At 38.8% G+C, this 17,942-nt stretch overlaps 1 protein-coding gene across 2 annotated transcripts in view; it reads right to left on the reverse strand.

Annotated features, from left to right (window-relative positions):
- The window catches only part of CDH12 (cadherin 12), a 344,128-nt gene that overhangs the window by 247,897 nt on the left and 78,289 nt on the right, over positions 1 to 17,942 (reverse strand). For both annotated transcript variants that reach the window (XM_075542993.1, XM_075542992.1), the window contains exon 2: positions 6,496 to 6,790. In XM_075542993.1, the coding sequence (XP_075399108.1) occupies positions 6,496 to 6,790 (295 nt within the window). The remainder of the gene's footprint in view (positions 1 to 6,495; positions 6,791 to 17,942) is intronic.

Consider the following 17,942-nt stretch of genomic DNA (forward strand, 5'->3'; position numbering starts at 1 on the left):
CATGTGCCAGGGAGCAATGGATAATCCTGGGTTGTCACTCTCCACCCAGCCCTGAGTCAGCCTTCTGTGCTATTGGGCTTCAGCTTATTTAGCCTCTCCCTCCTCCCCACCCCCTCCAGCACAAATTCATGATTCCAGGTCTACCATCTAGTTCTGTTCTCTCCTACCTTCTGGAAGAGGGCTTGGGTAATATGTCATAGACTATACTGGTTCCTCTTCAGAGTAAGACTATTCAAATACAGTCATGTGAAAAAAGATGATATGCTTAAAACTCCACCTCAAAGTTTATCTCAAAAACAAGGAAGCACATGGTAATACTTCCTTACAATAGGTAAGTTAATTTCCGTTAAGTGGATGTTATTTTATTTTTCTACCAAGGAGAGGGGGATAGAGACACATACAGAGAGAGAGACAGAGGAGAGAGAGAGAGAAAGAAGGTATCTGATTCATTTAAAAGACATTAAAGAGAATCATTGAAGCTGATGTGTCATTTGAATGGGGGATTGGGAACACCTCAGAGTCTAAAATTTACATAGTTCCAGAAAGGGTAGTCCAAGTTCCCAGTCATCTAGTCAATGTCCCCTCAGAGAAACCCTGTATTTAAGACAGGACAGAAGTGCCCCATGTCAGGAAAAGCCTCATCGTTCTCCAGCAAAGCGGCTGTTGCCTTTGAAGGGCTGACCTCTGGGTTGGCAGCTCAGTGTACAACTACTACAGCACCAGGGCAACTGTCAGCCTAGAAGTCGGACATCATTACAGTGCTGTAAGGGAGACTATAAACACCGTGCTCTGATTGGTCACCGTGACTGAACTCAGTCAAAGAAGAGCAAACGCCAAGTATGAGCTCACACGCTGTTGGCTACATTAATACAACTGGCCATGCCAAAGGACGTACAGATACATTTACAGATCCTTGTCATTTGGATGGGAGCGCGTGACTGTCTCAACACCATGGCCTGGCAATGGTATGATGGCTACTCTCCGGAACAAAGTGTTCAAAGTTATTATGCTGTGAGCATGGATCTCTTCGGTATCTAATACAAAGATCTGGGTAACGTTTGGCTATATATTTATAGTCTTCGCCTAACCATAGATCCTTAATGATGGGGTTGGATCCTAAAGAAAAGGTTTGAATCTTTGTGGGAGACTGACTCTGAACATTTAGGGTTTAGTTTAGTAATTTTAATGGTAGGTCAGTTCTTTCATTTTGATTTTATGGTTGCCATTTTAAACTTCAGTGTATCGGAGATAACTGTGTCCTTGGGTAAGTTTCCAGTCACAGTGACCATGTGTGCAGTAGAAATAAACCTTCCCAGGCCTGGGCCATTTTCACAGCTACTCCTGTGTTTGACCCATTGTGGTGGCCGCTGCCAATCCCTCTCCTTGAGGAACAAACCGTCTCCTGACTCGATGTCCACAGACGTGAGAGGAGGTCTGTGGTGCCCACCATGGCTTCTCAGGATCCTTCTGGCTGTACTTCTTCGCAACCAGGAAGAGTGTGTACTTTTGGAAGTCCGTTGCACTTTGCCTGCTCTTCACTAGCACTATAATTTGAATGCATCAATGCTTCTGCAGTTTCCCTTATTCAATGTGCAGCTTGGCTTTGACAAGAATTATCATTTTGTTTCGGTCCACAATCAATGCTCATGGAAACAGCACTCAAGCCATCAAACGTTGCAATGCGTTGGACAGGTTTCATACACTAGACCACTCTTAAAGACCGAAGAGCAAAAATGTCCTTTTGAGCACTGAGGTGTGCCTGATTGATGACGGCAGTTTCAATCACCTGGCATGCATGTGAAAACAGGGCAAAGACACGCTTCCTCAATTTTCTTAAAATGAGAAACTTCAGATCCGTATATAACACAACATAGTTAACCGAAAGAGAATTCTAACTAATCTAGTCATCTGATGTGGAATGTTGTATATAAAGATCTAAAGGAATTAATAGTAGTTAACAAATCTTAAAATGGTATAATTTATTGTTAGTAAATTTTTTAAGACGTTGGGAGTCATTTAGCTGTATATCATATAGGAGTTCATTTGTTGTCACATAACAACACACAAATATATGCTACGTAATGTAACATAATGATGAATTAAAATAAACTGTATAAATCTCTAGATGGATCACTTGGTCCCTGTCTACTAAGGAAATGGCAAAGCTGCCAAAATAAACCTTGAGTCACGATTGACAGCTATTCAAATGTGGCAGAACAAGTTGCTCATGACATAGACACTCTAATCCATTTGCCTCACATGACTTAGTTTAGACAGCGAGGAGAAAATGCAAGTGAGAATGTGGATTTAAATACTCTCTATCTGTCAGCACTCTAAGAAAATTAACTGAACTGAAGTGAACCACATACTCTACTGATGCATAATCATCAGATCTTAAAGAGAACATATTACTGTAATTCATTGTTCCTGGATGATCTTAAAGTATTAAGACCACATTCATAAAGTCCAAATTTGTCCCTCGGGAGTAGCTTTGAGTTGGAGAATATATGGATCATTAAGTAATTTCCTTAGGTCAGAGGCAAAGCATTTTATCTCTGAATATTACTTCCATCGAATACTGGAGCTAGCAGAAGTCAGTAAGAGAATGACCTTTTTCTTAAAGAGTGCATCGTTTCCCTCACACTGTCTTCAGATTTAGGGAACTCAGCGCATCCTAATAGTGTCATAAGCGTTTGCATATCCATTTTCCTCTGAAATCACTTCCCCCAAATTACCCCTTTATGGAGTTATGTTCTTTGCAATTTTAGCTTAGGTAACTTTAAATTCAGGTTTAATTTCTTCCCATAGTTTCATATAATAAGGCATTATTGCTAAATTTACATTTACATAATACATTTTGTTACCTTGACTTGATATTGCTTTATTATCACTTCTATATTACAAAATAAGCTATTTCACTATGTTTTTTTAAATTGGCAGCATTTTTTCAAATTTTTGAAACTGAAATAGCAACATTTACAATTATAGCGAACAAGAAGCTTTGTTTTTTTTTGCGTTTTGTTCTGTTTTTCCCAGATTGTATTTGAACACAGATATTGAGAAATGACAGTGTAGCAAAACTCTACTGTCCCATGGAAGATTGTCAGTTCCAGTTTCTCCTATCTAAAAGATATTATAGTATCCCAAAGAAAGAAATGCTGGGTGAATTTCTACAGTTGGGGGTGTGAAATGAAAGTGCAACTATGAATGGTTTTGTGGAAAAGTAACATTAGAATAGTGAAATCACGTCCATAGAAACAGAAAGATGCAAATAGACAGGGAGTCCTGATGTCATCACTTTGAGATTTGGATGTAAAGTTCAATGTTGGTTCCTTTTAGAGTGGTCGGGATACAAAGGGATAACAGCGCAAATCTAACTGAATACTATGCTTGTTATGAAATTCTAGGTTAGGAATTCGGCACCCAAGGGCAAAAAAAAGTACATGATAGGTGCGTTATCGTTTAGCTAAAGTGATTAATGTAGTTGTTTTGATTTGCCAATTTGGCTTTGAAAGTTAATCAAACATTACTCATTACTCTAGATCTTGCTATTAAGTAGATGGCGTGAATATTTAGTCAGCTGACCTTTAAAAATGTTTACGCTTTACCATGTAAATTAGCCTCACCTAATCAGTTAGAAAAGCCTTAAGGGTGAAAACTAAGGTTTTTCAAAGAAATTAGACCTTAAGGAAAAAGCATCCAGTCAGGCTTGGTTTTGGACTATCAGCCAGCGTTTTAGATTTTATACTTGCCCGGTTCAACACTGGCATGGGTCCATTTTGGAAGATAAGTCATATATGTGTGCACACGCATGTACACACACAAACGGATACACACACAGGGGCCTCAAAAAGTCATGATGAAATGCAATTAAAAGATGGAGTTCTCCCACAGCCTTTGGAAGCACATATGCACATCTTGATCATGTATGCGTATTCATCTATATGTCACATCTCTATCACACTGTCATTGTGGAAGTATGACCTGTCTGTCATTCCCTACTTTCCTCCTGGACATACTGTCATTCGTCCTTTTACTCTAATTAGATTAAAACACGGATTCTAGAAATCTTCTTTATAACTAATTTGAAAAAAATTGATTCTGCTCTTCTTGAATCACTGTCAATAACATTATAATTTCCTATCGCTTCCATTTTTTCTGGAGAACCCTGCTAGCACAAATGCTGACTTTGAGAGTTCATTTAGTCTGGTTTGTCTTTGGTATATAGAGATCTATTGGCAGAATTCACTTTACCTTGTACTGCACAAGAAGAAAGTAAAATTCAAATGTACAGTGATCCAAGGCTGACCCCCATAAGGCAGAGGGCGCATATACCTGCACTTTCTAAGCTCCTACCTTATTCTGATACTGGGAGTAAGACAAGGTCGTCTACTCCCACAGAGAGATACAGTGCTAACTCTCCCTAGGTCAGTTCTACCCTGGCCTACAGGGTGCCTAGGAGATGGGGATTCCACGACAGTGGGGTTTTTGGTGGGCGGTTATTCGGATACTAGCTGTCCCTCCCAGGTAATTCTGTGTCTCTGCTGGGTTCCATAGTCTGTTGCAATGACCACACAAACCCGAAAGACCATGCTCCCGATTATGTAGTTTATTAGGAAAACTTACAAAATGTTAAGTAGACCATTCTTTTGATCTCAACCCTTCTCAGCCATGCTGGCAGGCACCTTTTCCTGGAACAGGTAAAGTTTTGTGCCTTCAGACTGGGAACTAGTTAGTAGTGAGGTGGGTTGGGGCAGGTGTCTCTTTGACATTTATGAACAAAGTCATGGCTCATTTGCCTCAGCAGGTCATAGGCCAAGAAAGCCTGTGGTTGAAAGGCCAAAGGTCATAGAAAGGGGAGCCTGCCAGCATGCATGACTGAGAAGTCTTCGTAACTTGTACCAAATGATTAGGTGGTAACATGAACATACAGATTTGGTGAAGTTTGCCATTTGGGGCGGGGGAGAAAGTTTTCCACCTCTGAAGCAGAAAGAAAGAAACTCAGGACCCTCAATAAGACAGAAAGAGATCCCATCCGAGCTGTTGCAGGTAAGTGGTCGTGAGCAGCACAGAGGAAACGGACGCACGACACAGGAGCCCTGGACTTCCAGGTCTCAGCTTATTATCTTTATTTCACTTGCACAAGATCAAGGTGTCATTAAAAATTCTCCCCCATATTTTGAATTATAAAACTCGCATGTTTCTGCCCAACTGTGGTTTTTTAAACATCTAGGAGTCAGCAGAGAATAAATGAGACGGCTTAAAAAGGATTGCAGAAACAGCACAGAAAGTTTGCAGCCTTGAATATGCACAATTAAACTTTTGATCCCTGTGGCCTCCTTGGACTGATTTCTCTGGTCAAGAGGAGAATATGATCTTTGAATATCTGATAAGGTCATAAGTACAATTTCAAGTATATTTGTGGTAAATCCATATGACAGCTTCTCCAGCCACTAACCTGCCTCTGCCCTTAGGGTAGTCTATGCAATCTTCATCGCTTATCCTGGATAGTAATGGGGGCAGCACGAATGTGCTGATGAATTTTCTACTTCGGAAATGTTAGCACTAGCTCATGCACCAATGTCATGTCATAAAGTAGAAATGACAAGTGACTCCACCATAAAAATGTGGGAGACAGCACAAGTTAATTTGAAACACAAAATGACGGTTAACGCTTGTCTTCTTTAATTCATAATCCTTTTATAATATGCATTCTATACGCATCAAACCTACTCCCAGTCTGTGGATTACATCTGACTGCAAATATGACTGACAGAATAGAACTGCCCCATGAGGTTTCCACAGTTGACTGCAGAACTGCTGGTGGATTTGAACCAGTAAACATTGGCTTTTTAACCACTCTGTCACTAGGGCTCCTTACAAGTATTATAGAATATGCAAACATAAGTTGACCCTGAAATATAAATTCTATATTAAAATTCCAATATTTAGGGAATATACCAATGTAGTGGAATTGTAAGTATATTCTAACACGAGTTCAGCAATGGTATTTGCTTTTGGCTTCAATGCCATTTCTGTGTGTATTACCACACACACAATCGAGAAGCTATCATCGTTCTTGGATAACTATCTACAACTACAAAGTATTCCACACACTTAGCTCTAGACTGCTTTTTGAATGATATGTCATTCATAATTTGGGCAGTTTCTTTGGAATCATTCATTATTATCTGGGATTTGATCATCTCTAGCCTGCTTTAGTTGACTCAAGTTCTATTATGAATCATTAATTTAAATACAAAATGAATTTTGTTATTTGGGTAATCTAAAACAATACCATGAGTTCAGGAAAATTGTGAAATATGTGATCTAGTGACCAATCTAAGATAGAAAGAAATAGTACGCAGGAAAAAATTTTCAAAACTGAGTCATCTTCTTGGTCAGGAGTTCCATGTTCTGTGCAAGCCAACCTGAAACAGATCAAGGTAGAAGCAGCCTTGTAGCATGTGATAGAAGTTGAACTTGCCTACTCACCCACAGGAGACATCTCTGGGACACTGGCAATGTAAGGCCCATCCAAGAACTTTGGCTCATTATCATTAATGTCCTGCACTTTGATGATGAATTCTGATTCCGGCTCCAGGGGCTTCCTTGTGTCTATGTCCACAGCCTGGGCACGAAGGGTGTAGAAAGGTTTTTCTTCTCGATCCAAGCTCCTTATTGCATGGATGTCTCCTGTAGTTTCATCAATGGTAAAAACCGTGCCGGCGCCATCTCCTGAGAGGGTGTACTTGACCGTGCCCTCTCCCTTGTCTAAGTCGGAATGGAGCTTTCCGAGAGAGAGAGATAGAGAGAGAGAGAGAGAGAGAGAGAGAGAGAGAGAGAGAGAGAGAGAGAGAAAAGTCACGCGTTAAAGGCACACTCTCATCTACATTTTACAGTCTGTTTGTCGGACAAGGTTAAGTGGGGAGGGGGTAGCTTTAAATGTATTTCCAATTATTTATTATAAAAACATAACATATTAATTTTAAAAAGATAGTGAACATCCAAATATGTCTAATTTTCTACAGATTCCATTTTAATCATTAACTTTCATTGCTTATTGTATGTGTATCCCTTTAACACTCTTTCTGCCCATTTAAAAGTCTATCTTAGTTTTTGATGGGTTTCAAAATAAGAAGCAGACATTAGAAAAACTATAGTGTCAAATGTATTTTGATGCATCAAACCAATTATGTTGAGGGCTGGATTTAATCACTGCCATTGAGTCGATGCTAATTCATAGTGTCCAATGAGGACAGAGTTAGACTGCCCTGTGGATTTCCAAGATGAACTCTTTACTGGAGTAGAAAGGTCTTTGGAGTTAATACGTTTGTATTTATTTATACATATTCTTTTCACAAATGAAATGCAAGAATCTTAAGCTCACATATTATTTCACTTTCAATCACTGTCAAAGGGTTAGTAGTTCATACATATGAGTTTAAAAATCTTTCTAAATGCCCTGAAGAGAAATCATAGGCTTGAATCCAGGGGGTAAATAAGGTAAAGATGACTCTAAAATATGCTGCTGTCTTCATTTGAAATGAAAGAAAAATTTGGCAAACCAGGGTATATGTAAATACCCTGATATTACAGAACTGTGGTTTATGATACAAGGGCACTTCAAAACTTTGAATCAAAGGATAGTGGAAATTTTCCATAATGTTTTATGTCCCCTGTTATAGTCTAAAATAATATTCACTTACATAGTACTAAGATAGGCCATAAAGAAGAGAAATGTCACTGTGCTACTGTACATTGATGAATCTCTAATTAGAGTCAAATAATAAAAGGAAGAAGAAAACATTCCCAAATATTTGTAAATGGTCTATGATTTTGATGTATATCTATCTATCTAGATTGATTTAAATTTAAATATATATTTATAGCCATATTTCTCTATATGTTATCTTTAACCTATTTCTGTGCCACTTATCTATTTGTTGAACTCTTGCTTTTCTTGTTGCTGTGTGATTGAAGTTCCTCCAGAAGTGTTTCAAACACTATCAGGATAACCAAAGTGTACAGATTTCAACAGAGGCTACAGACTGAGATGGAAATTAGAGACTGACAACCATATGAATATGATTGGAACATTTTCAGATGTAATGTCAGGAAATAAGACCTGTGCTTGGCAGGCATTCAAAACACAATGAGGGGAGAGTTGCCTCCTCATAGAAGAATTGAATTCTAATGTTGATAATGAAATAAGGGAAGGGAAACAAGAGGAGCTGATACCCAGGGTTTAAGTAGAAATAATTTTTGGGGGAAATGTTGATGGCTACCTATGTACCAGTGTGCTTAGCACTACTGAATAATGGATAGTTATGAGACTTTTAAGAGCCCCCAAATAAAATGATAAAAAAGCTTTAAGATAATTAATTTTCTGATTTAATACAACTCAAAATGAACAAAAAGTTGCAAACGTCCATTAATAATCAGGGTGTGTAATGTATGAACTATAAATCTGGGACAAATGGAAGTCATCAAAATTGAAATGTAATGAATACAGATCAATATTCTAGGCATTAGTAACCTGAAACAGAATGGTCTTTTCCATTTTACATCAGGTAATCTTATCATTTAGAATGCTAGAAAATGGCATAATATTCACCATGAAAGTGAATATTTCAAGCTTGATCTTGAAGGACAGTGCCATCAGTGACAGGAGAAGGTTCATTCGTCTATAAGGGAACCGTCAGCATGACTACTATTCCAATTTATTTGCCATTCATGAAAGCTAAAGATGATGAAATTGACGAATTTGCTCTAATTCTCCAGTTTGAAATTGAAAAAAGAAATACAATCAATATGCAATGATAATCACTGGTGATTGGAATGTGAACATTGAAAACATAGAGGAAGGATCAGTAGTTAGAAAATATGGCCTTGGTGATAGAAATGCCTCAAGAGATCTCAAAGTAGAATTGCACAAGACCAACGCCTTATACATTGCAGATACATTTCTCAACAATAAATAGGAATCGAGTTCATAGGAGCGAGATTATGCAGGTGGAACTGCTAGGTTAATACAAAGGCATGAAATCAATTATATCTGTGAAAATATATGATTGAGAAAGTCAACATAATCAGCCAAATGAAGGCTTGTGGCCAACTGTAGACCATACCTTCAATCACCCATTTACAATTTTATCTTAAAACTATAGAAATTGAGGACCAATTCAGTATATGACCTTGAGTATATCCCACCTGAATTTTGAGAATATCTCACTAGTATATCTGGCCTACTGAACTCTGATCACCACTTGTCTGTCAGTTTATCATACTGTGGTGGCTGAGGTGCTGCTTGATGCTCTGGGCTATGTCTCTGGTATTTCTCATGCCAGAAGGGTCACCAAAATGAGCAGGTTTTCAGCAAAGCTTCCAAATTAAAGAATGGAAAATACATCACTGTGTTGAAAAGCAAGGATATTACTTTGAGGACTAAGTTACCTGGCCCCCCAAATGGCATTTTCAATCCCCTCATGTGCATGCGAAAGCTGGACATCGAATAAAGATGAACAGAGACAAGTCAATGCATTTGAATTATGATGCTGGTGAACAATATTGAAAGAACCACGCACTGCTTGAAGGACAAACAAACGCATCTTGGAAGAAGTACAGCCAGAATCTTCCATAGGGACAAGGATGATAAGGTCTCATCTCGCGTACTCTGGGCATGCTATCAGGAAAGACCAATCCCTGAGGACATCATGCTGAATAAAGCAGACTGGCAGCCAAAAGAGCAAAGCCCTGAATGAACTAGCTGTACACTGTAGCCACAGTAGCAGTGGTGGGCTTTGGCATAGGAGCCATTTAAGATGGTCCAGGTCCAGTACCATCTTAAGGTACACACGGTACACTGTTTCCTTGTGTTGTACATGGTGTCCTTATGAGTCAGAGTCAGCCCAGTGGCACCTAACAACTTTGAACACCAATGTCCATAGTCCATAGGAGTTATGGGCTGATATCGGATACATCCTACCTAAAAAAAAAAAAAAGTAATTAAAACAAAGCAAGGGAGGCAGGAAAAACTAGTATGAATATTAGAAAAGACTGAAAGAACAGAGCCACCTGAAGATTTCACAGGGCACTTAAGAAGACAAAATATGCTATTATAATGAAACATCCTGAAAGAACAGAAGAAAACAAATCAAGCCTTGACTCGGAGTTGGAGGATTCTGAAGGCAAAATATTAAGTTATAGAGGAAGCATCAGAAGATGGAAGGTATAACAGTCATTTTATTAAAAATAATTGGTTGATGATCAATCATTTTAAGGATTAGCACATGATCAAGTATCACTGGTGTTACAGAAAGAAGCCCAAGACTCAATAAAGGTATTGGTGAGAAGCAAGGCTCCAGGCTTCATTGGAATACCTATGAAATGTTTCAACACTTTTGTTACAGTGCTAGGGAGCTCTGGAAGTATAGTGGTTTCGAGTTGGGCTACAAGCCACAAGGTGGGCACTTTGAAGACACCAGTAACTGAAGGAGGAACAGGGCGTTCTCCTCCCCTAGACAGGTACAGTTTCAGAAACCCCCCACACCCCCCGAGACATTGCTATGAGTCAGCATTGACTCAATGACAGTGAGTTTGCTTTTGAGAGGAACTTACTCCTCTATGCCAAGAAACACCTGGCCAACCGACTGGAAGAGGTGCATATTTGTGTCCATTGCAGACAAAAGTGACCTCACAGAATATGGAAATTCCTGAGCAATATCATTAATATGTCATAAAATCAAAGTTTTGACGAAGATAATTAAAACCCATTGCAACAATAAATTGACAAGTAGATGTGAGAAATTAAAGTCAGATTCAGAAGAGGACTTAGAGCAAGGATTATAATTGCTGACATCAGATGATTCTTGACTGAAAGCGGGGGATGCAAGAAAGACCTTTATTTGAGTATTTCAGACCACAAAGTCATTCCACTGCCTGGCTTATGAATCACTATGGGAAAATGGGATGAATGGGAATTCCAGAACACTTCGTTGTGCTCATGTGAAAGCTGTATGTAGATCCAAGGGGTAGTTGTCTAACAGAAGTAGAAAATACTTCATATGGTGAGAATCAGCAAAGTTGTGCGACTGGGCTGCATCCTCTTACCATACTTACAAAGTTTACACATAGAGCCACTATCTGAGAGTGTGAACCAAATTAAGAGGAACAGGACACCAGGATTGCAACATGTAGGTGCCACTGCCTTGCTAACTGAGATTCGAGACCCCAAACATTAAATTTTGATGAAAAGGACCTATAACCTTCAGTACGGATTACAATGTAAAGAGAACAAAAGTCTTCCCAGTTGGACCAATAAACAGCATCATGATAATTTACAGAAGCTTGAAGTTATCAGGAATTTGATTTTACTTGCATCTACAACCAATGCTCGTGGAAGCATAAGATGAATTGCAATTGGTATGTCTGTTGCTAACTATTTTTTAATTAAATACTTTTATTGGGGCTCATATATATCTTATCACAATCCACGCAATCATCCATTGTGTCAAGCGCATTTGTACATATGCTGCCATCATCATTTTCAAAGCATTTTCTTTTTACTTGAGCTTTTGATATCAGCATCTCATTTCCCTCTCCCTCCCCTGCCTGCTCTCCCTCATGAACCCTTAATAAGTGAGATAGTTAGCTTATTGTGCCAACCTGGCCGATAAACACAAGTGGGATTAATTGAAGGGCAGAGAGATAAATGGCTTGGTGAGCCTCGCCTTTCTTGTCTCTCACTCTTTGATCATTGGACCAGTGTGTGGCTGCCTTGCTTGTTTTGTGCCTCAATTTACAGGCTACACTACCTGTGGGACACCTAACCTGTGGACTGTGTCGCTGTAAGTTGAGGTCCCTTTAAGATCACATGATTCAAATTTACATCTCTTGATCTGGGGACTGACTGTCCGTTACCTGGCTGACAGTTGCTGACCTGCCTTGCTGTTCGCTGGCTGTGCTTGGTAGCCTAGCTCTCTCTACAGAGGACTACCTGGTGGCCCTGAGGACTTGAAGGACTGCCAGTGTCTCACAACTCTCTCACAGGAGTGAGTTGCACTGAGCCATTTGTACTGCTTTAAAATTTAACTGTTCATTTCTTGTATTATATATCTATCTGTATATAATTTAACAGTTCATTTCTTGTGTTATATATCTATATTTATAAATATATATATAATTATCAGCAATCTGGTTTTATCTATCTAGACAACCCTGTGTAACACAATAAGTTATAGATTATTATTTTCAGATCTTAAATCATCCTCTCACCCTTCACCCACTTTTCTGTTGTTCATCTCCTGGGAGGGGTTATATGCTGTGATTGATTCTCCCTTTCTCCCCCCAACCTTCCCCTTATCCTTCTGATATCTCTATTCTCATTATTGGCCCCACGGATTTCCTGTGTTGAGGGCTCTTATCTGTAGCAGTGTGCATGCTCTGGTCTAATCTGATTTGTAAGGTAGAACTGAGGTCATGATAGTGGGGGGTGGGGGGAAGAATTAAGGAACTGGAGGAATGTTATGTGTTTCATTGGTGCTATACTGCAGCACACAAACTCAACGTATTAACATGCATAGTCTCATTGAGGACTGAGGAGTACCTGACACAGCCATGGTATTTTCAATAGCCTCATGTTAATATCAAGGCATCGCAATGATTACAAAACACTGGAGAAACATTGATGTATTTTATTTAGGGTTTGCTGATGGATAAAGAATATAGGATAGACTGTCCGAAGAAAGGAGCCCTGACTGTGTAGTGGTTAGCGCTGGGCTGCTAGCTGCCAGGTGCACTTTTCATGACCACCATCATCTTCTCAGGAGAAAGACAGGGCTTTCTACTCCAGCAACAGTTCCAGCCTTGGAAACTCACCAGGGCAGTTCTACTCTGTCTTATTCAGCTGCTTTTAGAAGGCTTTGACTCCATGGCCGAGAGTATGTACAAAGAAAGCTCAACATGTTCGTAAGAGATGAGAGCCAGAATACTTCTCTTACTGTAAATGTGTTGTCAAGTGGGGCCATTTCTCTGTGGAACGACAACGTGCTTGGTAGAGAGTAAAGAACAAACTACCAAGACAAAGCGCACAGTCAGCTAATCAATTCTTGCTCATAGCGACCATTAGGCCAGAGAAGAGCTGCCCTTTGGGTGTGTGAACCTTTGTGGACAGCTACAGAAGCTTCATCTTTCTCCCATGCGGAGCAGAGGCTGCATCTTCCTCAGCAGAGGCTGCTGGTTTCATAAGCGTGACCTTGTGGTTAGCAGCCAGACCTCTACCCCACTGAGCCACAGTCCTCCTAAAGGAAGGGCACTAGAAAAGCCTCTGCATGACTGACTGACGCGGTCACTGCAACCTTTGATGCAAACGTACGGACAATTGTCGAAAGGGCACAGCATTTTCTATGACACACAGAATCTGTATGAGCTGGAACTCACTCAAAGGTACCTAAGAACAGCAACAATCTATCTATATGAAGTCTTATTCAAAGTATAATCTAATAATAGATATATGTCATTAGGTACAGCCACAGGATTTCGATGTTTTTAATATTATATGTTTAAAAGTTCAATGTAGTCCATGAATCATCCAAGTGGAAAATGTTACACTCTCACTGTCTATGAATAATTTGAGTTGGATTATGTAACTATATGAATACTGCAAATTTGTAAAAGATTTAAATTAGACATGAGCTCAGTTTTCTCTTTTTATAGCAGAACAAGTACATAAACCAAAAACCTTTAAAGATTTTAAAATTCTTTGTTGGAATTAGGCATTGAGTGTGCTAGTATTAGTAATATGAAAACACAGAAGTATATCTAACCTTGATAGAGACTATTTAGTTGCTATTAAATACAATGATATGGCTTAGGTTTAGTAAGAATTATTATGCATAAAACTGATAAGCATGGTGTATCCATTGTTTTTCAATTAGTATTTACTTCAGTAGTTGTAATGAATGTATGTTTTCATACATTGCAAAAGAATAAGCCTAAGGATTTTTCCTTGAGATGTGAAACAAAAATTATAACACCAGGGGGTAAAAAGGGTACAATTGCAATGTTTCTTTGAAAGTTTCTATATAGTTATCCTCATGTTTAAATAAGCATGCTGTAAATGAAAAGAGGAAGATTTTTCTTTTCCACCTCATGTTTTTTTTCCCAGAGTGCCATGCACCATTGGCATTTTCAAGCATGAAAACAAGGTATACATAAAAGCTCTTTTGAACTTCAGCTTTACAAGTTACACATTTCGACCACTCTTTTCACGATATTCAACAAAGCATGTATTGCTTTTCCTTTCAAATTTGTCTAAAGCTATGGAACAGGCAAAGGCTCAATGCAATGCCGTGATGAGATCCAATAACCGAAGACTCTCAGAATATGTGATCCTAAATGTTGTGAGAAACTCGTCAACATTCTCGGTAGGTTTCAACCATGTGATACAAGTAAAACTCAAAAAAAAAAAAAAGAGGAATTTCTCATTTAGCTTAAATGAAAACTTTTCAAAATGACCTAAGAATAAAAAGGTAGATGTGTTTTTAACACTCTCCGGGTTCCAGTGACATACAGCGACTGCCACTATCCCTTCCCTTTTGTGCCTCCAACTTAAAGGCGAGTTCTGCAGAGCTTAGAGGAACTTCAGATGAAACCTGTAAAACACTGTTGGAGATGTAGGCCGAAAACAAAGCTGATTAATGCAAACCACATGAGCGGATTAGACATTTTTGGAGCAGTTCACTGCATTATAATACATTAAAGGAGATCGCTACACTACTGTGCTTTCAGCACTGACGGACCAAGGTGCATACATGATTAGCTTAAGGAGCAGATGCATTTCCAGTATACATTTTAACATTAAATAAATAGTGATGCCCCAATGCTGGGCATTCAAGAATTTTATGTATATCAGATGTACAATAATTTGGATATTAGATGATGAAAAAAAGTAAAATAAAAATTTCCACAATTCCATTACCCAGAGATGTGTATATGATGCCTATAGTCTTGTCTAAAGATACCCAGACATACTCGAGTATTAGCCGAGTTTTTTCAGCACATTTTTTAGTGCAGTAAAATTAGAGGTCTCGGCAGATATTCGGGTGGGCTTATACTTGAGTATATATGTCTCCGGGTTCATGGCTCCCCGCTCCTCTCTCAGTTTGTCACACTGGGTTGGCTGTGGTTGCCATGGTGCTGAAAGCTATGACCCCAGTAGTTCATCTCCTAGAAAAGCCATTTCTGATTGACAGGACTCAGAAGGACTTTCAGACAAAGACCAGGGAGAAGGGAGAGTCAGCTCAATTCTGAGGGATTAATCACTTAAAACCTTAGGAATAATACCCGAGGATTCTGTGATACATTGATGGGAGATGAGTTGGGAGGCATTCAAAGTATGATTTGGAGAGAGTTGCCTCCTCCAATCAGAATCAGCTTTCAAGTAGTGGGTGGAGTAAAACTCTGAGGACTTCATTTGCTGATGGAGCATTGCTCTAAAGGCGAATACACAGTTCCAATGGTCCATTATTTGTCAAAAACGTGGAATGTATGAAGCATGGACCTAGGAAAGTGGCAAGCTGTAGAAATGAAATGAAATGCATAAAAGTTGTTATTCTAGCCATCAGAGAGCTATGCTGAAGTGGCACTGGCCAGTGTAAGTTCAGCCTAACATGTGGCTAACTGGGCGAAAAATCACACAAACCCAAGAATCGTGCTCATTGCATTTTTCATGAAAAGAACATTTCTAGTATATATTTAAATACAATGCTGACTCCAGTAGGATAATATCTATATGCCCACAGGGAAGACACATTCACATGACTATTATTCAGATTTATGTACCAGCCATAATGCCATTAATGAAAAAAATTAAATTCTACCAACTCTGCAATCGGAATCGATAAAACATGCAATCAAGAGTCACTGAAAATTACTGCTGAGTGGAACGCAAAATTTAGAAACAAAGAGGAAGGATCAGAAGGTGACAAGTGTGCCTAAGTGACAGAAATAAAAGTGGTCTGAAGGCAGAGAATACCAGAAAGGTGTTTACTTTAGATTTATTGCCTCTGCAAGAGGTTTTGATTATGTGGATCATAATAAATAGTGGATAATATCGAGAAGAATATAAATTCCACAATAATTCATTGTGCTCCTGCTGAGAATTGACAAAGGGACAGGCAGTTTTCCAAACAAAACAAGAGAACCTCGAATGGTTCAAACTCGGGAAGGGTGAGCATCCAGATCGCAGCCTTGCGCCATGCTTGTTTGACCTGTGTGGTGAGCAATAGTTTGAGAATGGCGCTATCTGAAGAGGAGCAGAGCATTGGGTTGGGAGGGAAGGTCATTAATAACCTGCGATATGCAGGTAGCCCAACTTTACTTGCTAACCGCCAGAAGATTTCAATGATTGTTCATGAAGGTCAAAGACTACAGCCTTCAACTTGGATCACAATTCATTGTAAAGGGGGAAAAAAAATTCACAACCAGGCCAATAGACAACATCAAAATAAATGAAGAAAAGAGTGAAGTAGTCAAGGATTTCATTTTACTTTTTCATAATCAATGCTCATGGAAATAGCAGCCAGGCACTCAAAGATGGATTTCATCGATCAAATCAGCTGTACAATGACAATTTAAAATAGTATGTCACATTGAAGGCTAAGCTGCACCTGACCAAAGCTGTGATCACTTCAATTGTTTCAGATCCAAGTGGAAGTTGGACAGTGAATAAGAAAACCACAGAAAAAATGTCAATTTGGATGATTGTATCATGAAGAATATTATAATTATCCTGGACTACCAAAGAAGGAACAAAGCTGTCTGGGAGAAAGTACAACCGAATACTTTTTAAAATGGACTATGTAGCAAAGGAATGCCTGGGAACTGATGGTGGTAGCAAGAGCAACATTCTTCTGGGCATGATTTAATTATGGAATTATATACTATATATTAATTTCCAAATAATAATAATAAAGTAAGAATAATCATGAAGATAAAAAACAGTTGGAATTGGTCTTTTAAGGAAATGAATACAATGGTTCAACTTTCAATATTCTTATAGACTACATGGTGCTGAAACACTTTACTCATTCTAGGGTTTCATCAGATATTACAAACTTTGTATTATCATTGTTTGGAAAAGATAAGGACTAAATCTCCCATGTTTCAGTTAACATGGGGTTAAAAATAGGGAACAAATGCTGAAGGAAAGACTTAGAGCCCTGCTGGTGAAAACCAAGTGGAATATAATCAGTATATTTGAGAAGTATTATGGCTTACTAAGTGCATGGACTGCATGCTAGACTCTCCTTTATATAGTTCCATTTTAGCAGGAATTTTGTACAAGTCTTTGGAATTTGAGTTTCCTTATATGAGGGGGCCCTTCCAAAAATGGGAAAGAAGCTCTGCCCAGAAAACAGTTATGGTTTCATAAAAAACAAAAAAACACACATTTTTCACTTTTAATTGGAATATGCCATTTGGAGAATAGCTAGAATAACAATAGCAAAAAGGCAGGGGGAAAGGAGGGCAGAGATGGGGAGGAAGAGGGTACTGATTGGAATGAATGGCACATAACCACACACCCTCCTCCAGGGGGAAGAACAACAGAAACCATAGGGGAAGGGAGGCTGGCTGGTGCGAGATATGAAAATAATAACAATCTATAATTTATCAAGGGATCATGAGGGTGTGGGTGAGAGATTAGCTGATCTCAACGGCTCAATAGAAAGTAAATGTCTAGAAAAGAATGGTGGCAATATATGTACTAATATGTCTGATACACTGATGTATTGATTGTAACAAGAGTTCTAAGAGGCCCCAATAAAATGATCTTAAAAAGAGAGAAAAAAGAATAAGTTACAAATGAGAAACAATGATTAATTTCCTAATATTCAGGATATAAAATTAAAGCTGAAGTTATAATAAATAACAAGATATTC

This window comes from Tenrec ecaudatus, chromosome 2 (assembly GCF_050624435.1).
Source record: "Tenrec ecaudatus isolate mTenEca1 chromosome 2, mTenEca1.hap1, whole genome shotgun sequence".
NCBI lineage: Eukaryota > Metazoa > Chordata > Mammalia > Afrosoricida > Tenrecidae > Tenrec > Tenrec ecaudatus.